The 22,549-nt window shown below is 53.1% G+C and overlaps 1 protein-coding gene across 1 annotated transcript; it reads left to right on the top strand.

The window, feature by feature from the left end:
- Positions 1–15,479: 15,479 nt before the first annotated feature.
- On the top strand, positions 15,480–19,924 carry VOLCADRAFT_93811 (uncharacterized protein; the record flags this gene model as incomplete). The annotated part of the gene is made up of 8 exons (XM_002953044.1): positions 15,480–15,488; positions 15,578–15,817; positions 16,461–16,549; positions 17,217–17,343; positions 17,831–17,926; positions 18,453–18,589; positions 18,920–19,055; positions 19,493–19,924. 8 exons carry the CDS (start codon positions 15,480–15,482, stop codon positions 19,922–19,924), a joined length of 1,266 nt encoding a protein of 421 aa, XP_002953090.1.
- Between the last annotated feature and the right edge of the window lie 2,625 nt (positions 19,925–22,549).

The raw sequence follows: 22,549 nt of genomic DNA, 5'->3' as shown, positions 1-22,549 counted from the left end.
ATGGAGCGCGACTAGGCCGTACGGGTCCTCGTAGCCATGTGCTTTTCATCCCGTTGCGATATTGCATACCTGTCTACGTTTGAAGTAATGTGATTTATGTCCGCGGTTTTGTTTCCTTAAGTATTGCGGCATGCGCTGTCTGGGGATTCAGAAGCTTAGCTATCTGAATCACTCTCTCTCTCTCTGTGGTCTCAACCGCGGAGGTCTTCATCTGTGACATCTGTGAACCTGCCAGCATAAAGGATAATGATATGGCATATCTTCAGCTTCACTTTGTGGGATAGTGTGCGTGTGCTATTCTGTGTGGCGGTCATTAGATGGTCTGTTGGCATGGACGGAAAGCGATTCCTGTACAACATCTGAGCGAAGGGAGCAACGTTGAGAACGATTCTTTGTGTTCAATATCACCTTTTGCTCAATGTGTTTTTCTCATGGATCATTCTAACGGGTAGAAACGCACGTGACTTTTGACGCCCAACAACCTTTCTTGACATAACCTGGAAAAGTTGAAATTCATTCATCTTTCTTTAAAAGTAAGCATGATTTCATTTCCTGCCTATGGGATATGAGCATTCCAAACTTATATGTCTGACGAGAAAGCTCAAAAACTGCTGGATGGCTTTCCAAACTAAGGCAAAATGACTGAACATTGTTGATATTGTAAGGATCGGAGGATAGACGCAGCTGGTTGACTTGTTGGTCGTGCTATCCGTCAACTTGGCTTCGCCCCCTAATGGGAAACTGCTCCAGTAAGGATGAAGAAGTCGTCGCCTCGCCAAAATCGGTTCGAATGGCCAGAGGTATGCAGCGGAACCGCAGAGTACTAGTGACAAGGGCCTGACTGGAATTATGGTCTTCACCTTTATCTGCGCAGATGTCGTTGCCTATGACCGGGGTTCGAGTTCGCCGCTACCTAAGGACAGCGTAAAGGGTAAGCGTTGACTGTTTTAAGATTGCCTGTCAGTGCTACTCGTGACGTGCGGGTGGAACTTTCCATAAAACCGGCCGAAATTTTGTGTAATATTGTAGGCATTCTATTGAAGGATGGAGCTAGCAAGCTCCGGACGCTTTCCCGAGTGTCTTGGCGGGACATTGGCGCCTTGGCCGGCGCTGCGCTGCCGGAGGTATGCTGGGATTGGCTGCCACCTCGCAAGGAGCTAAACCGTACCAAAAGGGGCATCACATATAGTTGCGAACGGATTAAGGTGGCGCAGCTGAGGCCCGGAGGCCGAGCTTTAACATGTCCGATGACTGATGCACTCAGTCGCCAGGTGCCGTCGCCTCGGCCGTTTTATCTGCTTGCTGTATTTGTTTGGCTTCATTGCTGTTGCGTCTTAGGAAGGGATGCAACAGCAATGAAGCCAACCTCACGAGGATTCCACTGTTCTCAACGGACAATCCTCGTCCAGTTGCGGCGAGCGATCTAGGACAGCTACTTGGTTTTAGAAAAAAGACGTGGCTGAAGTCAACTTTCTATTACCGAACTCTCCGTTAGGGAAAAAGGTTATTTCTAGCCAGTTCGTTTACGGTTGTCCTAGCCATGAAATGCCGTTCGACTTTGTTATCTTCGACTTCGTTGACATTGTCATCCAAAAGTCTTACAGAAATATTGAAGGAGCTAACATCACTAAGCGTAAAACTTCACCATCTCTAAAGGATAAACGTGTCCTGCTTTTGATTGATTGATGTAACAGTGCAATGAAGCCGCCAAATCATCCTGCATTCCACGTGCTGTTTTTTGATTCCGGAGCAGCCTTAGCAGTCTTTCCCGCCACACAGACACCCCTACATGCACGAAATCTCCCGGCCCCCTCCCGGCCCACAAACGACATGTTTTCTGCAATTTAAATCCCCCCTTGCCCGAAACTTGATCCTGCCGTTATCATCCGTTGTTGCCCGTTGCTGGCCGTTACGATCCTTTGCTGGCCGTTGCTATCCGTTATTATCCGGGTTGCCTGTTGCTGGCCGTTATCATCCGTCCGTTGCTGGCCGTTGTGATCCGTTATCATCCCTTGTTGCCCGTTGCTGGCCGTCATCATCCGTTGCTGGGCGTTACGGTCCGTTGCTGGCCGTTGTCATCTGTTGCTGAGTCACCTGCCGCGCACACACGCAGGGCTTGGATGGGGATGAGGACACGGGTCTGTCCAGTCGGCTGGGCGCGCTGGGTGCTCCCGACCCTGCGGATGTGGCTGCGGCGATACAGCTGCTCAAGGGCGCTTCCTTGGGAAGTGGCGGTGTGGCCGACTCCACTACCGACATGTCCGACCCCAAGGTCGCCCGGGCGGCTGACAGCGTGCTGCTGGCGCTGGCGGTGGGCGCTACGGCCCTCAGCCAGCGGGCAGCGGCAGCAAGGGCGGAGCTCAAGGTGAATGTGTATATGTATGTATGTATGTATGTATGTATGTATGTATGTATGTATGTATGTATGACTTAGATTACACTGTGGGCCTCGAGAGCCGGGGGCCGAAGCCGAAACACAGCGCAAGGGTCGGGAGCACACAGCACAAGTCGTTTAGTCTTGTGTGTTCCCGACCCCGACTCAGACTGCCAACACACTACGCAGCCACTACGCAGCCCCTCTATCCTGGGATGGCGCTGCAGTGAAAACACCATGAAGGGTTCTGCGGTCCCGCTAGAGCGAGTCCACAAGTCTCAGCTAGGGCAAAGGCTCTCTGAAACTACCCCCCAAAACACAACCAACGACAAAGGGATCCCAAGGAAAAAAACAAAAAAGAAAAAGACGGTTAGGGCAGCCCAGGTAGGGGAGGGCTCCTGATACACCTAACCAACCAACAAAAAACCTCCAAGAGAGAAAGGTTTAGAGAGCTCGAAACCAACATCTTGCAAGACGTCTTGCAGCCACCTCACAGCAACTGACCTCCTTTACCTCTCCCTTCCTGGGCTGGTCCAGGGGAGAAGTAGCCGTACAAAGGAAAGGGACCACGCACGAACCCGATCACCACTGCAGGAGCCCGGGATAGACCGGCGAGACCACAAAAGCGATAGCGTTGCCACGACACACAGCTCCTAGGACCCTATGTATGTATGCATGTATGTATGTCTGATGTGTGGGACAGGGGGGGCATATCTTCACCCGTGGCCGCCACCTGGCGAAACCCTGCATTCCCCGGTATTTCGGGGCACCCTCATCTAGTCACCCTAGTCAACTTCTCAGTGGACCGCTTTGGTCCCGCATCCACCACCAGCATCCAACGGAATCTACCGCATTGACGGCGGCCCAACTCCATTCCTGGTCGGCTCGCGAGTCAACTTTATCCAGGTCACCACCGTCCTTCGACTAGGAACAGCTTACTTTCCACCATCGGGGGTGTTTTTGACTCTAGCAGGTTTCATTCCTGGGATCTCCCGCGGGCAATAGTCCATTCTGAGCAGTTGTGCCTGATCTGAATAAGAAAATTGACATCACCCAGTTTCGATCTGGGGGCCTCCTGTGTGTAAGACAGGTGTGATTCCACTACACCATGATGCCTGGACATGTGGGCAAGGATATGTATAAATAACATATATAGTTATATATATACAGTGTATACATGTATGTATATATATGTATATATATATACACCCATACATACGCGAGGGGCGGGGGAGGGTGGTAGACTCAGGAGGCGTCTTGTGGTGTGAGCTCTTTGCGCTCTTTTTGTGTGAGAATTTTGAGCTCGGTGACCTCGTCGGGCTCCCGGTCGCCCAGGTCCTGGTTGCGAGCTTTCTGGGGTGCTCGGTACGTTCGGTCGGCAGGAAGAGCCCCCCGGTTGCGACTTCGTTTATGCTAGGAGACCAGCGGGCATAGATCCCGTCTAGCTGGAGCGCCACCCCCCGGAGGAGAGCGCTGATGTGTGCCGGCCGTCGTTTCCCGTGCGGCCTGACCCGGGGGGGGCCAGTGCACGAGACTAACCCGCCGTGTGCATCCGCCCCCCGCGCTGTGTTTCGGCCCTGGGCCCCCGGCTTTTCAGCCCACAGTGTAATCAATGTCATACACCCATACATACACCCATACATACATACATACATCTGCTCGGTTCGCTAACGCACATACACTCATGCACCTCGCCACGCGTGCGCTGCACTTCGCACTCCCTCTCTCTCTTTCCCTCTGATTGCATCCACCTAACTGGGAGCTTCCCGGTGATGGTATTTGTCGATACGTCGATAAAATATGTTGTTAAAATATGTTGTTGGTGCTTATGATTACTGTTTTCTCTGCATTCTTTCGTTCAGATGTTGGACGTGAGTACCGGGCTTAGCCCAGAGCAGGCGATGGAGGTGGCGAGTGATCTCGAGGGGGTGGCTGCTGCTGCTGCAGAGGCGGGCAAGCAGCGTGAAGCGCTGAGTCTTTGCCTCCAAGCTCACTCGCTAACGGTCAGAGGGCGGTCAATGGAGTACGGGCGGGGTGACGGGGTGTGTGTGTGTGTGTGGTGGTGAGGGGGGAGGGGAAAAATGGGGAGGGGGTTTCAGAGGGTGGGGGGGTGGGTAGGGTGGGGGGAAAAGAGTTGTGGAGGTGGCTGGGAACCCGTCAAATGATGCCACCACCTCTTTAAGTGACGTGGATAATTATCCCCGTATGTACGTTTGTATGTTTGTATGTACACGGGTGTTTCGTTTCTCCCGGATCAGTTTAGGGTTTTAGATTTTTACTCACCCCACCGCTGTGGGTTTTCCCTTCTCATGTATCCCCCTCCCCCTTCCTCCTGACCCCCACGGACCTTAAAACCCTAAAACCCTGACATTCCCCCGGGTTTTCCCCAGGCCGAAGCTCTGGGCTCGGACTCCCCCCAGGCTGCGCACTGTCTGGTGCGAGTGGCTCGCGTGTTACTTCTGATGGGGCGGCTCCCGCAGGCGGAGCTGATCGCCAAACACGCAGCGCACCAGACTGCCAAGGTGCGCGTGTGTGTGTATGTGTGTATGTTTGTGTGTTTTGAGGTGCTGAGGGTACAGGGTGTGTGTGGGGGGGGGTGTTGAGGGATGGGCCGTGCCGCCTCCGTTGATATTGTACGAATGTATGTACGTACGTACATACTACATTTGTTAACATTTCCATCATCGTTTTTACTTTTTGACATACAAAGATACATACATACCGACATACATACATTCAGGACCACGCTTCCCCTTCCTCTTTCATTTGCTGTTGATGCTGCCATTGTTGTTGTACTGTCTGTCTGTCTGTCTGTCTCAGGGTTTCGGACTGGAGCACCGGGCTCCCGCTGAGGCGCTTATGCTGGTGGGGGAGGTGTTGGGGCGCCAGGGGCGGTTCGAGGAGGCGAGGGCGCACCTGAGGTGGGGCGGGGTGGGGGGTGGGGTGGGGGCGGGTAAGGAGGTGAGTGTTATATCACGACTATTTCGGAAAAGAACCGTTCCCTGATACCCAGGATAATACAGGGAAATACGGGCGCGCATGTATGTCTGACTGTGTGTGAGCCTATGTTTGTATTTAATGATGTGTGTGTCTGTATGTGTAGTTCTGAGAGCCCCTCTCACCACTCGCGGGTGACGAGGGGTCTGATGCAGTGACTTCCTCGTGGGGGTTTTGTCTGGACGGTGGACTGGCGTGGGGGTCCCTCGTGTGTGTATTCCCCCGTCCGCCCCCGTCCGCCCCCGCGGCGGCTCAATCCACATTTTAAAACACACGATTCCCCCCCCTTATGTGACTAGTTAACCCCCCCGAACCAGCTACCAACCCACCGGGATAACTCTCCTCTCCTCTCTTTTTAAGCGCCAACCAAAGCCAAATTAACAAGCTCAACGAACCCAACGGACCCAACCAACACCTGATTAATATGGGCCGGTTGTTTGGAAGAAGTTTCTGAGCCCGCCGGTGGGTTGCCGTACAACTGTTTGGTGTTGTACTGCAGTGTTGCCCTGGAAATGTATATTTGTGCGGTGGGTCGTCAGTCGGCGGAAACTGCGGACATCTACATGCGCCTTGGTGAGCGCTGGCGGTGGTGGGGAAGGGGGGATTGGGGGTTGATGGTGTTGGTATATTGGTCTTAGTATATTGGTTTTGGTATATTGGTTTTGCTGTTGGCCGTAATTTCCGCGGCCATCACAGCCACCGCCGCCTAGTTGCTAATGCCGTCACGATGCTGATGTCGTACTGCCGCCGTACACCAACACGCAGGCGAACTGCACCGTCAGCGGTTGCTCTACGACGAGGCCGCCCGCCTGTTCCGCCAGGCCCTCAACACGCGGAAGCGAGTGCTGGGGCCTAGATGCTTGGAGACAGCGGCAGCAGTGGAAGCGCTGGCAGGTCTGTCTGTCTGTCTGTCTGTCTGCCACTAATGCCTGCCTGTATACATCTGTTTACTAAGTTATTTCCTGCCGGTAAATTTGTATATCTGTACGTCTGGTTTTATACATAGTGGCTGCGGAATGCTATTGTTAGTGCTATACCTGCTGAATGGATTTTGTTTGGATCCAACGGATCCATTGCTAATGCGCCCGTACGGACTTGATTTTTCAATTCTTCCACGCCGTACAGTCCACCTTCTTTCGCGACGGCCACCTTGCCTCATCCCCTCCTGGAGTAGCCTGGAAAGGGGGAGAGGGGGGTTGGGGGTTTTCTATTCATCTGTCGGCACGACGCGGCGTGTGTATGTATGTGTGTGTGTGTGTCACAGCTAGTTGGTTCTCGCGTGTATTTGGGCCCCGTCGGAACTCCCCCCCGGCCCTCCTGTGTGATCCTGCGCTTCAAACCCCGGACCCATCTTCGTGGCCACGCCGCTGCTGTTGTACGACAGGAGTCATGTACGACAATCACCAATACGTCCAGGCCGAGCAAATGTACCAGCAGCTGTTGCAGCTGCATTCAGATATGAACGGCGGCGGCAACAGCGTCGGCGGCATAACGGCTATGTCGCGGCTGGCGGCGGTTCAGGCGGCGGACAGACGGGATTGGGAGGCGGAGGCCACGCTGAAGCGCGCACAGGCGGCCGCAGTCAAGGTGTGTGCGGGGCCACAAGCCTTTCCTGGAGTAAAGTAGTAGATGTAGTAGTAGATATAGTAGTAGATATAGTAGTAGATATAGTAGTAGATATAGTAGTAGATATAGTAGTAGATATAGTAGTAGATATAGTAGTAGATACAGTAGTAGATATAGTAGTAGATATAGTAGTAGATATGGTGGTAGATATGGTAGTAGATATAGTAGTAGATGTAGTAGTAGATATAGTAGTAGATATAGTAGTAGATATAGTAGTAGATATAGTAGTAGATATAGTAGTAGATATGGTGGTAGATATAGTAGTAGATATAGTAGTAGATAACGTATTACAAGCTTACAAATTCCGCACGATTGCGGGGGTGTCCGTCGAAGTCTGGGGGCCATGAATTATGTATTAATATTTGAATCCGTCGTACAAGCTGGAAGTCCAAGGCGGTTTTAGACCCTGCCAACTAGAGTCCCTCCTCATCCAGTCGCTCTCCGGACACTCGTGGAGAGGGAGGGTTCAGCAACGCCACCACGATCACTATAATATCATTATCATTATCATTATCACCACCATCGCCACCACATTCCTAATACTCGCCCCCATGGCCCCATCCCGAGGTCGCGGTCTTCCCACGGACGCCTTTCGGTCAGTTCTACGTTTGGTACACTCTTGCCCTGGGGCAGCAGCTTCACTCGTTCACGTGGTTCGTCTCTCCGTTCTACGTTTGGTACACTCTTGCCCTGGGGCAGCAGCTTCACTCGTTCACGTAGTTCGTCTCTCCCCCTTGTTCCCCCACCTTCCACTCCTTGCCGCCATGCACTACCTGCTGACTCTCGCCCGATTGCCCTCAGCTCCCACCTATAAAACCCTTAAACCCTAAAATCCTGAAAACTCTTCTCCCTGTCTAAACCTATACCTTAACCTATATTTAAAGATACATGTAAAACGTTCGTATACCTTATCCTCCCTGCAGCTGTACGGCGCAGAACACCCCACGACACAGGGTCTGAACCTCGAGTTGGCTCGGCTGCTCATGCGGCGTAAGGACGCCGCCGGCGACGTCCACCTACGGGCCGCAGAGCAGCTGCTACGGGGCTGTCTACGGCAGTCTCGCGGGCCGCCGACGGGGGCCCTCAAGGGCCCGATGGCGGCGGCGGGCGCCAAGGCGGCGCCGCTGCAGGTTGTTGTGGCGTCGTCGTCGCCGTCGCCGTCGTCGTACCAGACGGACGAGAGCGCGGCGGTTGTGGCTGCGGAGGCGCAAGTATGTGTCTGTGTGCGTGTATGTGTACCGGGTGGAGGGGGTGGGGGAAAGAGGTGTTGATCTATCTCTTCTTCACCGCTTCCAGATCTCTATTCACCGCATCCACAAATCTTATCCCCGTCGTACTCGTTCCCTCAATCTCTTAGCATCCATGCGTACGTACGTTACAACAGCTTCCCAATCACCGCGGGACAGCTCTGGGGCTCAAGATTTTCCCCCCAAGAAAACCCTCCTTCTTGCCCCTCACCCTCCCCTCCACATCCTCACAGTCCCGCACAGTCCCACACACCATCCCACACACACAACTCCCCCCCACACACTATCCCGCACACACACACCCCACACACAACATCACACCCGCGCAGGTATTGTTGGCCGAACTGGTTACTCGCAAGGGCCGCTATGAGGAAGCTGAGCGGCTGCTATCTCAAGCGCTTGATGTCCTAACTAGGCAATATGGCGTGGAGGACCCCGCCACGGTGGGGTGCATGTGCGCACTGGCGGCCTGCATGGCGCGGAGACCGGGGCGGGCGGGGAATGGAGAGCAGCTGGCGAGACGGGCGCTGGCGGCGGCGACGGCGGTAAATGGGAACTCTCATCCTTTGGTGGCGGCGTGTATGGTGTCGCTGGCAGGTGCGCGGGCGGGGGTCGGGTGCAGCGGGATCGCCCTGGTGCATGTTGTGGGGGAGGGCGGGGAGGGAGGAGGAGAGGGGAGCGGAGGAGAGGGGAGCGGAGGAGAGGGGAGCGGAGGAGAGGGGAGCGGAGGAGAGGGGAGCGGAGGAGAGGGGAGCGGAGGAGAGGGGAGCGGAGGAGAGGGGAGCGGAGGAGAGGGGAGCGGAAGAGAGGGGAGCGGAAGAGAGGGGAGCGGAGGAGAGGGGAGCGGAAGAGAGGGGAGCGGAGGAGAGGGGAGCGGAGGAGAGGGGAGCGGAGGAGAGGGGAGTGGGATTTGCGTAAGGGTGGGAGACGGCCCTTGGCGCGGAGTCTCTCCGGCCTCTTCACTTCCTTCCTTCGTGCAGCCCACCTACCTACCTACCTACCTACCTACCTATCTACCTAATTACCTACCTGAACTACCACCTACCCTAGGGAAGACACCATTCCGAAGAGAGAAGTAGACGTTTTAACGGCGTTAGTAGGAACGTGTTTTGTTCGTACGTTACACCCTCAGAAGCAAATCATATCTTTCTTTAATTGATAATGTAATATTATCTATTATTATCAATAATTATTATCAATAATTATTATATATTAACACAATAATTTTAATTTTATTATTATTATTAATTTTATTATTATTATTAATTTTATTATTATTATTATTATTATTATTATATCAGTATTATTACGCATATGCCTTCTTTCGCGACTTTTTCCCAACACATCGCGTCAGTCTGGTATTGTTCTTTTATCTTTTGCCTCGTTTTTAGGCCCTATTTTTGTTATCTTTTTGACTTTGTGTTAATCCTGCAGACAACCTGGCTGCCAAGTCCGATCACTTCGAGGCGCACAGCATGTACAAGGCGGCTCATCGCATCCTGCTCTCCGTCAAGGGTCCCCAGGACGAGGAGACGCTACGGGTGAAGCAGCTGGCCGAGCAGCTGGAGAGAGAGTGAGGGCGCGGGGATTTTGTGGCGACCTCGTTTCAGGGGGCTTGAGGCTTTCAGTGAAATAACAAAAGGAGGAAAAAAGGGCGGGAAAAGTGAGTGCGTGAAAAAGTGCGAAAAGTGAATAAGTGAGTGAGGCCATTTGCGTTCGTCCGCTGCTGTTGCAGTTGCAGCCACGTGGCAGCCTCTGCGACCCATGGGTCCAACCATGAAAAACGGTCCATGGCGGCGCATCTTGCGATCCATCATGAACCATCAATGACGACGCCCACTGTCTATGACACACACGGATTGCCATTCAATGACGGCGATTCCAGTGGGACACAGCATTGACGAGCAGGGGGAAGAAAGATACGGGATGCGGGGAACGGCATTTTGACCCGCGGGTCGGTGGCGAAGACTCGCTCACGGTCGTGAATGCGGCCCAGCCGGAATCTGATCCAGGACGGGACGGGCGGCAGGAAGGGAGTGTTTAACTTAGGGTTTTTTTCCGCGGTTGCGCCTGATGGGGGGCCTGAAAAGAGTGCACTACCTGGGAAGCTGGGGGATAGCATACCGAGTGGAGGAGGAGAAAGGCGGGCGGCCAGGAGCGCATAAAGTTTTTTTTGGTGATTACACGCGCACATATATACATACATACATACGTACACATGCGTACTAGAAACACAAACGTACTCCAAGACGCACATATATACATACATACACCCACACAGCGACGTGCATATCTCCGAGAGACAGAGCGACCATTTGAGGGCCGCCCCCGCGCGCATTGGCCGAATGGGTGGGTGAGTGCGAGACCGCATTCACTCTCTCGTGAGAGAGCTTCCGCGACTCACGCCGAATGCGATGTCCGTACGGCATATCCGTACATACGGCGCATAGCCGTAAATGGATTTCTTCTATACGCCTTGTGCCATTTCCAGCCTTTGCTGAAATGGAGGCCAGGCAGTTGGCAGCGTCACCACAGCAGCAGCAACCACAGCAACCACATCATGGCGTGGCGGGCGTCATTACGCGCCCGTGCGAGCGTTACCATAGCACGAATCAGCGACACTACCAACAACGCAACCACCACCACCACCAACAACAACAACAGCAACAACCATTGCAATTATGGTGCCGTGTTTGCATGTATGTATGTGTGTGTGTGTGTTTTGGTGGTGAGTCGACACCACCTTTTGGCAAATGTTCGCTTGTATTGTTCACATCAACATTGAGTCTCGTAGTATCAATATTGATTACGGCTAGACGCGCCTGCATTTACGTTTTTGTTTGTCGAGTACGGGGTCTGCTTGGACTGTTTTGTGCTGGTGGGGGGAGAGTGGGGAGCGAGGTGCGGGCGGCGGCCGCCGAGCTGCTACCCTCAAATCGTGGCGCGAGTCGCAAATACCCAAGTGGGATATTATACCCCCTGCCGCAATGTGTCAGTCTGTCTGTCAGTCGATGTAGCACTCGGTATGCCTGTGAGGTGAGGCCGGTGCGTGTACGTATGTACGTACGTATGTATGCATGTATGTATGTATGTATGTTTGTAGGTATCCTTTGTTGCGATATCTGCTCCCTTCGTGAGGGGAAAAATGTGATGAAGCAGCTTTATGATGATGATTGGGGTGCTGGATGTAGGTAGGGAGCGGCGGGAAAGGGGGAGATAAAGAGAAAGAGAGATATACATACAGGAAGACGACTCGCTTCCTGAGTAGTTCTACTCCGCCTATGGCGGCGAGGGCCGCATCACACTTCTATCACAACCGTGACACACCACAACGCCAGCAACGCCAGCACAATCACTAACTGCCTGGCCACACACGCGCTCACACACGCACACACACATACATACATACACACAATAGATTCTTAAGCTCGCGGTGCACCACCTCCGTTTTGCGTGCATGAAAGGACGCTGGCGGTGGTCTTCTTTTGTGTCATCGCAATGAGGAGGGGGAGCTTTGTGACTGTGGTGATGTGGCTTTTCTGTCTGATCCTCTCCCTGGATGGGTGTTACGATGGCCGACTGCTGACTGCGGACCCCTGACCGCCAAGGGGGGGTGGTACCAGTCAAGGTCCTCCTCCTCCACTTCCTCCTCCGCCTCCTCCGCCTCCTCCTGAGCCTTGTGGTCCATCGGATTTCAAAAAACATAAATTCCACGGATCATTATTTCTTTCCGAGCGAGATCAAGAAGCACAGATAGCGACTGCGGCGCATCCGCCGCCGTACACATTCGTACATGTCCGTGGGCGGTCACAAAATGACGACGCTGCGCTGCGCTGCGACCCATGGGTCGGTCGTCTGATCCGGAACGTTTGATCGGGTTTTGCGTGTTGCTCTCCGTGTGCGAGCAAACCAGGCGGCCAGGGAGGGGCCTTTTGTCACAGGGCCTACCCTTTCAACCTCCCCCCCCCCCACACACACACACACCGCCGCACCCCCCCCTGCGCGTGCTGGGTGGGTGGGTTTTCTCTCTTTTCCTTCTTCTCTCTTTTTCTTTCGGTCGGTCTCGAAACTGGAAACCAGGAACGCGGGGGACCGCGAGTCTGTGTTCCCCGTGCGCCGTGTTGGTCGCACGCCAAAAGCTTGCGTCCCTGGGGTTGGCACAAACAACGACGACAATGGATGACTGGTGGATTGCGATAAAGGCGATGTGTTGGTATTATTGCAGTGTGTATAAACAGACACCAGAACGATGCCTTCGCGGACACCTCCGCCTACTGCCTGTCTGCCTGTCCGTCTGCCTGTCTGTCTGTCTGCCTGTCTGCCTGCACCTGAAAATGTGGTGAATGGTGCGATGTGATGTGATGTGGCGCATGGCGCGCACGGCCCTGTCACAATTTTGCCATTTGTTGTCTGCGCAATACAAAAAAAGCGCCATCGGGGCATTTTTTGTTATATTGCTCGCATGGGGCTCGTGTAACAACCAGTTATCATCGCCGCAGTACCTCTGAACCGTCCTGTGTACGTATGTAGACGTATGTTTGTGTGTATACGTATACGTCTGTGTGTGCGCATATTGGGTTATGGACAGGCTCTTCAGATGCAATACTCTTTTCTTATTGACACGATGGCTTTTAAACGCCTGAAAATAGTGTAGTTGTACGGTGTTGTACGGAAACCGCCAGTGCGGCCCACGGGGCGAACGGGGATGGGGAAGAGGTGTTCACGCCGCGCCCACAGGAAGGGGAGGGGGGGGAGGTCGCAGCTGGGGCCCTGGAGGCTGTCTGTCGACTGGGCACCGTATACCGGGAGGTTGCCGGGGGGTCTGGTACCACTAGCTGGGTGGCGGGGGGGGCCCCCCTTGCCTTTCTTTGTTATGTGGGAATTTCAGAGCTCTACCACCTGGGGCGTGTGGCCTTGTCGCCTGCAATCATGCATCAGGCAAAATGTAGCAGAGCTTGTTCGGTTGGTGTTGCGGTTAATCAAGATGTTCCCGAGGGGAGTCGACCTCGGGCGGTCGAATATGATGTTTTGGTGTTGCGTCTCAGCGGAAGCAGTGGCGGTTGTCAGTCCGCGTTCAATATAGAAGGCATCTTGTGGACTATATCCGGATATATATATATATATGTTTTTCGAACCCACCCGATTACCGACACCCTTTCTTTGCCCGGCTTCTGTGCCTGCGGCTCCGTTATGTGTGTATGTATGTATGTGCGTGTCGTTTGAGGATTTGCGTGGGGTGTTTGGGGGTGGGGGGTAAAAAGGGACACAAGCCGCAGAAGGCTTGTCCTCGTATTGATGGGAGTTTAACGTCATTCATCACCCAACAACTGAGCGGCGCTCCGGAACCACAACACCCCACAGTTATTGTGCTGCTATTATTATCTTTTTGTTCCTTATTTCTACAATATCCATATATATATGTATATATATATATTATGTTTTACACGGTTTTGATGACCTATCTCGCTATCATCAGTAAACCGCCGTCAGTTGAGAAATCGACTCAATCGACTGATTCGGCTAATTGAAAAATGTTAAGGGCTCCGTCCGATTGAACTTTGGTAAACATGTTACGAGCCTGAGCGACTTTACATGAGCGACTTTTGAGCGGCTGCCCGTGTGTGTGTGTGTGGATGTCTGGATGTAAACGGTATGGCTTTTGTTGTTCATGGCTTTAATGCACGCGGCAGAGGGTGGAGAGTTGGAGAGTCAAAAGGGGAGACGAGGGAATGTGTGTGTGTATGTGTATGTATGTGTGTGATCCTGGAACGTTCCTGTGAGCTCGGCGGTACGGGAGGCGCAGGCCGCGGTGACTCGGTGGCATGTTGATAGCGATGCGGCTGATGGCGGTATGATCTCAACCCCCGGTCCCTCTAGTGGGAGGTGGCACCGGACGGGGGGCCCACCTGACGAGGCTGCACAAAAGCACCTGTAGAGCCTCTGGGGGAAGTTTGACCACTTAAGTTTGACCACTTAAGAAACACACATGCCATGGGTCCGTGAGAAAGCCTTGTATCGCTTTGGTGTGCGTGGCAATAATAGTCTGGCCAATTATGGATAAAAGGGGGAATGGCGAGCGGCAAAAGGAGCTTGTGCGGCCACCTTTTAGGCAGCATGGGAAGGACGTATACCTGAGGTATGCATGTGGGTACTACTGCGACGTATAAAGATATATTGGTGTGAAGGTGGTTTTGATGATTTTGATAATTTTGATGATGATGGCGCTGGCTATGGAGATATGGAAACTGAGTTGAGCGACTGTTGCCGTCTTTTGTGTTTATGAATAGTTTATGCTGCGTTTGTGATGGAAAGCGGCACTTCGCCCCAAGCTCACAGTACTTCGCAAAGGTGCAATCGGAAGGTTGCCTGGACAGCGAACTCCTTGTTTTTCTAGGTGCCCGACAATCAGGCCTGGAAATGTTTGCTCCAGAAGGTCGATACTGCACCGCGTGAAATGCAGTTTGCGGCTACGTTTGGACAGGTTTGGACTAGAGCAGCGGTTTGACCTGGAATCTTTTTACAATGCACAGGCATTTGGATGAATTATGTGATAGCGGGTTTGAATGGATTATCAGCGCATGACCAGATGAAAACGACATTATGTCGACTTACGTCGTGGCAGACGTTACCGTGGTTTTGGGGCTTATAAAGCCCCAACATGTATCAACAATGCCGCTTGGACAGACTTGGCGTGAATGGAAGGCAAGGTTTTTACGACTCGGGGATTAGCATGGCTGCTGCGAGTTGTGTTAGGGGTAGGGAGTGGTATAGGGACTGAGTCCTCAGGTGCAACGGGTGGCGTTTCTTTTGCTTCCTTTTCTTGAAGGAATAAAGCAGGGCTTGTAAAATCCATTACTGGAAACGGAAAGTTAAATTGCGTAATGAGCGTAATGGATGCGCTACATTATCGATGCTAAACGGGCAAATTGCCGAAGGTTGATGCCTTCGTACCTTTTCACTTCATAGCAGCTCATATACGTTGTGCTAGCTTAATTGTCAAAGTCACACCCTTTGGACTCTTGTAACTGACTAAACGGCGTCTTGCCTTGCCCTTCAGTTGAAATCGCCAGCTTTGCTACGCTTTCTAGCGTCTCAAATATCTCAACTAAACTTCATCTGGCCCTGCTTGATATTCTTCCGGAAGCTAGGGCTCAACCTTAGTCGCCGCCCGTGTTTGGACAGCAGCTTCCTTTTTTGCACAGCTGCTTATTTTTTTTGCGGTCTAGCTGTGAGGAATGGAACAGGTGAGCAAGCGCAAGCGTGGTGGCTGTTTACCTGTTATTGATTCCCGTTAGCGACATTCCTACCGGCGCTCCACGTTACGCTATAACAGGATCAACAGCAGAACGCCTCCCTACAAGCTTCACCTAGCGGCTTGAGTCACTGTGCTGAGCCTCTCTGTTGGAGCGCGTCAAGTACAAGCGACGCAAGCGCCAGCTCCTCCGGCCCTACGCCCGACGGTATCACGGCTGACCAAATCAACCACGTCCGCAACCATTTAGAGTCCGGGTACCATGCCGATGACACAACTGTGAAACGTTTCATACGCGCCACCGGTGGCAATCTTGCGCTGGTAAGGGCTGCTCCCCCTTCCTTACTCGCCTCGCTCTTCTCTCTGCTCGCCCTGCCATCGCCGAGGCGATAGCGCGCTCCCCCCCTTCGATGAATCACCCCCTAACAGCCATCCGACATCACACCCAAACCGCCGTTATGTTAACAAGGCGGGAGATGCCGTCCTTATGCTGCCCTGTCCTAATGAGAGGCCCCGTTTTGCTCTCGTGGATACCGTGCTCCTGTATTGCCGCCGCCGCCGCCGAACGGCTTCTACCCCGGGCCCCCCCCCGCTGTGTCAATCATTGGTTGCCGGCAGTGCAGTGCAGTGCAGTGCACTATCTCCGTTGTGCTGTGTTGCTTTGTGTTGCGGTGTTCCGTTTTGTTGCGCCCTTGCCATTGATGTTGGTGTTGCAATTATTTGCCAATGATGTTGGTGTTGCAATTATTTGCCACTGCATTTGGTGTTGCAATTATTTGCCATTGATGTTGGTGTTGCAATTATTTGCCATTGATGTTGGTGTTGCAATTATTTGCCACTGCATTTGGTGTTGCAATTATTTGCCACTGCATTTGGTGTTGCAATTATTTGCCATTGATGTTGGTGTTGCAATTATTTGCCATTGATGTTGGTGTTGCAATTATTTCTGTCTTTCTCTCCGCAGTCTGCTAAGCGCCTCAATGCCACTCTGGCCTGGAGAGCCAAGGTCCGACCGGAGGAGGTCGTGTGCCGAGCATGCGCCCGGGAGCCCAAGTAAGTAAGCAAGGCCGCGGCCTCACAGGGCGGCCGCCCGGGCTCCATTCGCCCTCCCCCTTCCCTCCTCCCTCCTCCCGCCTCCTCCTTGCCTCACCATCATTTTATCACTTTACGACACCGCCACACCGTCGCTGTCCTCTCACTCTCTCTGTTTTTTTCACTCGTCCTCTCATGATTTTGATGTGGGTCAGATCACCTTTCCTCATTCTTCCCTTGTCGCAAGTGCCTGCGGCATGTGATGTCGTTTCATCATCATACTTTCACGCATATGCACATAAACACACACACAAACACGTGCACATCTACCCGTAAGTAGACTTCAAGCTCCGTGTACTAACAGCTTCACGGGAATATTCCCATTCCTCGAAAACGCCGCTGGCGACTGTGCAGCAGCCGTATGGCTCGCTACGGTATATATGATGCTGCTCAGCGGTGTATCGCCATCGCGCCTATCCGCATTTTCCGCATCGCGGCTCCGAAGATCATTAAAAGCCACACACGCACGCCACCCTTCTTCCCCCACCCAACCCACACACGTACAGACACATATTTACCATCTCCTTATCGTTTTCCCGCCTCCACACGCACGCCCTCAACCCGTTCCCATCCCCATCCCCATCCCCATACCTTCCTTCTCACTCTTCCTCCTTGGGCACGTCGTCAGGTCTCACTACATGCACCTGGCGGGGTTTTGCCGGCAGGGCCGTCCCATCATCTACAGCTGCCTGGAGCTGGCCACCAACAAGGTCTTTGAGGACAACCGGGATCACATGATTCAGACGTTTGAGATGGTAAGAAGCACTACTGCGGGCGTTGGCGGTCGTGGTAGATGTGGTAGTGGTAGTGGTAGTGGTAGTAATGGTCTAGTTTTTGGCATTGAAAGATTGAGTAGATTGTTTGACACACATTTGTTTTGACGTGTGTAAATTATACACACACATACAAACACCATTTACGCTTCCCGCTGGTTTCCCACTGACAATTATTACTAAAAAAACATGTGTGGCAAGTGATTTGTGAATTCCTTTGTCTAGGGTAAAAAGATGGGCTGTGGGTTGTTGTTCTCTGCTTCTCCACTTATTTTCCACTTACTCTCCACTTGATCCTTACAAATCACGACACGCAGCCTCTTTCTCTTCACTGCTACCCGGTTACTGTCTTCCTTTTCGTTCTGTATCTCCCCCTTATCTTGCTGCTACCGTTCCGCTCCGTTTCTCTCCACTTGCCATACGGCTCCATCGCTCCATCATCTGGGTTCCTCTACCTCGCGGCCCCCAGGCCGTCAAGTGCATGCCCCCGGGGGTGGAGCAGTGGATTTGGGTTTGTGACTTCAAGGGCTTCGGTGTGGCGGATGCGAATCCAAAGCTCGCCAAGGTTAGCATGAACAATGGCTTGTTGTGTGTTGCGTCGTACGGTACGATGGTGATTATTGGAGAAGGCTATGTGTATGTATGTATGTATGCATGTATGTATGCATGTATGTACGTGGATTCCCGTTGGACTGCACGCTTCGTCGTTGGACTGCATGCCCTTGATTGGTCCTTTGCTTTTCCTTTGCTTGACTGCCTCTTGATGTCTCCTGGTCCTCTCCTCGTTTTCACTTGTTTTATGGCATTCTCTGCCAAGGACAACGATATCCTTGGGGGCACCATCATCACCAACATTATCAGCATCATCATAAACATCATCACTAATCTCATTCAGCATCGTCAACACCATCATCATCAATGCCATCAGCTCATCAGCATCACCAGCATGACAAACATCTCCATCACCAACATAATCATAATAAACGCCACCACTTTCTTCACCATAGCCATAAATATTAATAATACTGCGACCGCCAGTATCAACTCGACTACCCCCAACCCGCCAACCCGCCCCCGGGCGCCCTGAGCAGCTCTTTCTGGAAATGAGCGGAGAGCACTATCCCGAGCGGCTGGGGCTGTTCCTCGTGGTTGACGCCCCGTCGTTGTTCGGGATGCTGTGGAAGGCCATTTCGCACTTCGTGGACCCCAAGACCTACAAGAAGATTAGGTAGGGAAGCTTGAATATATTATATTATATTGTATTATATTATATTATATTATGTTGTATTGCATTATATAATTTTTATAATATTTTATATTTTAGTAGTAGTATATTATCAGAGAGAGGACGGGATGGAATCTTTAACTATACCGCGCTTGAAGTGATGGCCTGTTGAGAGTTTCTCGGCTCTTTTTCTGCCACCCTGCCCAACAAAACAAAGGCGTGTGTGTATGATTTGCCCGGCCTTTACCTCTTCTGCTGGTTTCCCTCCTCCCATAACCCCGACCCAACCCGACCCAACCCTATCTCCTTACCACGTATGTCCGTGTGCTGCAGGTTCTTGCCCTTCGACGCGGCCAGGAACGACGTTCTTTCCAAGAGCCGGTTGAAGGCGGAGATGGACCTCCACTTTGACCCGGTGACCACCGCCTGGTTCCTCCGGGAGATGAATGAGAACCGGGACAAGGCCAAGGTGCGAGAACGGGGGGGGGGAGCGACACGATTCGAACTGTCAAGACTACCCCTAGCCACCCCCAGCCTAGCCACCCCCAGCCCTTCTAGACGTACTTGTTGATTGTTACACTTGGTGGCGTCTGGGCCATTTGCTTGTGCATGTGAATACTGGTATGGGATTGGTTAAAGCAATAGAGCACCACCTCCTTGGAGTGGAGTTCTTACTGTTGATCTCTGTCCGATACTCTCAGCCTCGAACAGATCAGCAGTCGCTGAACATGATGGGGGCGCTGAAGACGTTTCCGATTTGCCCACACACACTCACACTTGCCCCTTGTAAACGAACCCGCCATCACTCTCGCTGCTTCCTCCCCCTCGGGCCCTCTCCCCTCTTTGCGTGCGTGCCATGCCCCCACCCCCTTCCCCTCCCCCGTTCCCCTGCCGCCCTTCCTCCAGTCCGCTAAGAAGTTCTACAACATTTACAGCATCTACGAGCAGGCTCTCGAAGGGCAGCTGTGCGACGGCCACGAACATAAGTACTGCTGCCACGGCCACCTTGCCACCATCACCACCTCGACCAGGAAGCAGCCATCCCAGCCATCCCAGGTGCCCCCGTTGGCTTCCGCAGCCTCTTCGGTTGATCCGGGAGTGGCGGATGAGGGGGGCCAAGGGGCCGTTGACGGCCAGTCGGTGTCGGTGCACGCTTCTTCCGGAACCTCTGCGGCTGCGACCGCAGCGGCTGGGCGGCTGGGAAGTGGGGCGACGGCTGGGGGGGGTGGCACGTCGGAAGCGGCTGCTCTTCACATTGTGGGGGGAACACCGGCATTGCTTCACACCTTCAACATGAACCCCGAGCTGCTGCTGCCGCAGGCCACCGCCACGGTGTAGGGTACCCCCCCCTAGGTCTTGTCTTGGGGGATAAGGGGGATTGGTGGGGTAGGGGGTGTTTGGCATCTTGACTGCGACACGCAACCTTTCCCCCCCCCACACACACACGCAACCGCCCCCCCCACACACACATACACACACAACCGCACACACACATGCACACAAATACGCGCAACCGCACGCACAAACGTAGCCGCATGCAGCAGTTCCTGCCTGCGACGTAGATCGTAAAATCAGATCCATACATACATACGTACACACATGCATACACGTGCGCGGTTCATATTAATATAATAAAAAAGAACATGTGCACGTGAGGCCCCCTGGATTGGGCGTGCTTAAATTATGGGAACTGAACAGCGATTGCTACCTTGACCGCCCTCGACTGGACGTGTGTGTTTTTTTTATCCCGAGCGCGTTGCGATTCCTCGCCTGGCCAGCTCGGATGCGATATGCTCTCAGACGGGTGAGTGTGCGAGGGGGGTGGGGGGCCAGCAGAGGACGAAGTGAGAGGCTAGTTCTTACAGTCGGGACCGTCCTGATTCACCCGGGCATCGCTGGGCACTGAGAGAGAGTGCTAGGAGGAAACACCACAACCTGCTTGGACGGCATTAGCGAGAGCGGGTGTGTGTATATGTATGTATGTGTGTGTGTGCTGTTGGTTTGCTTGGGAGAGAGAAGCACGATGGTGCTGGCGTTACTGGCGGCTCTGCTGGTGGTGATGAGGGAGGGGCGCTGCGAGCATTCCATTATGGGCGGCTAGGTGGGCGGAGGGCGGGGCGACAGCTGCGCTCGTCCAGCTATGCGGCGTTATGTAGGTTTGGAGCTTGTGTGGGTTAAGAGCTTGGAATGCTGGTGGCGATGGTGATGGTGATGGCGATGGTGGTGATAATGATGGTGGTGATGATGATGGTGCTGCTGCTGCTGCTGGTGGTGATGATGATGGTGATGATGATGATGGCGGTAATGATGATGGTGGTGACGTCGGTTTGGGCAAAGCACAAGCCGTGCTGGTATGAATTCCGGGAATTTCATACTCCAACCTGGCTGCTGCTTGCGCACGTGTGTATGTATGTCTGTATTCTAGTCTGCAGCCGCATCTTGTCGTGTGCCCGTTGAACGTCGTCGTGATCAACGCTACTCTAGTATGTTCCATTTCGATCATTGGGGGTTGGGGATTGTAACAATTCTTATTTTTTACATGTCAAGGATATTGAGGAGTCCGCTCTTGCATGGGATGAATGGATGCGCGCGCGTGTGTGTGTATGTGTGTATGTGTGTACCATAACTGCCATTAATTAGCTGCTGCTGGCTTTTCCACTGCGGCTGTTGCAACCGCCGCTATCGCCGCGTGCGGTGTTTAGAGAGCGTCCCAGATGGCAGATGGGTGCCTCTGTGTGCTCCGTAGGTTATTGCATATACAAACTGTGTATGCACGGTTTGGTTTGTGATCACCTCGCAGGGCTGCTGTTTCCCACACACGCACACGCACACAACATATAAATGTTCAGATGTAAAGCTTCCCCCGGGGATTGAGGGGGTATCAGTCCCGCTTGCAAGGATCTGCCTCTGTTTTCCTACCAGTTCTACCAACCAATGAACCATCAACCACCCAGCATTAAGTAAAACTGCTGCCGGCTCGTCAACTAATGGATTGGATGCACGAGGCAGAGTGTGTGTTTTGCTGAAACACGATATGGACATTGCATGTTGCGACAGGGCCCTGAGTACACCAGAGCATATTTCACCATTTCCACATTTCAACAAGTCAAGGCGAGGAACCAAGTCCAAATTGACATGAGACCAGACTTAGTTATCCAACCCGGCTCGGAGCCGCGGGGCCGCGTGTTCTGTCAACCAGCCCCGGCAGCACCTGCGCAATGCCCAGCTCTCCCAGCTTCTAGTATTCCCAACATAAATACATCAAAAAATCTTCAACCTTTCTTTTCACCTCCAGGAGTAGTAATCACAACAACGGCAAAGATAACGGCAACGACAACGCTGGAAAAAAATCAAGAGTACGGCAGTGAAGTAGAGCAGCACGTACGTCAGCAAAACCAATTTTACCTCCTGCTCACCACTCAACTCATATGCAAGATCAACATCAACACACCTCCCCTCTTTCATTGCTTCCCCAACCCTACAACTGTTGTTCCCTCCTTCCCTCCTTCCCTCCTTCCCTCCTTCCCCCATCCATCTCTTCATCCATCTCTTCCTGTGTGTTTTTCACACGGCATTGGCCCGAACCCCCTCGCCGGCCCTTGTCGCTGTCCCAGGACGCTGTGGCTGCTGGCCGCCCCCCGCCGCCGCCGCCGCCGCCGCGCCTTCCCCTGCGGGGTAATGCAACAGGTAGTCCACTCGCCGCGCCTCGTCCTTTTCTCTCGGTTTCCAGCGACCTCCTCCGCCCTCCTCCGCTCCGCCCTGGCCCTGCTGCTCGCCCTCATAGTAGCAGCAGCCACAGCAGCAGCGCCAACAGCTTTGAAACGCGCTAACCGACTGCGAAACACCATAGTCACCACCACCACCACCACGGCCGTTACCACCACCACGGGTTTCGGGGCGAGGAAGTGCATATATGGTTAAATGGGGCACAAAACAGGCTGGAAGGCCACGACGGCTGAATTG

The sequence above is a fragment of the Volvox carteri genome (genome assembly GCF_000143455.1).
Source record: "Volvox carteri f. nagariensis unplaced genomic scaffold VOLCAscaffold_33, whole genome shotgun sequence".
In the NCBI taxonomy this organism is placed as follows: domain Eukaryota; kingdom Viridiplantae; phylum Chlorophyta; class Chlorophyceae; order Chlamydomonadales; family Volvocaceae; genus Volvox; species Volvox carteri.
This window is presented reverse-complemented; position numbering and strand designations above follow the sequence as displayed.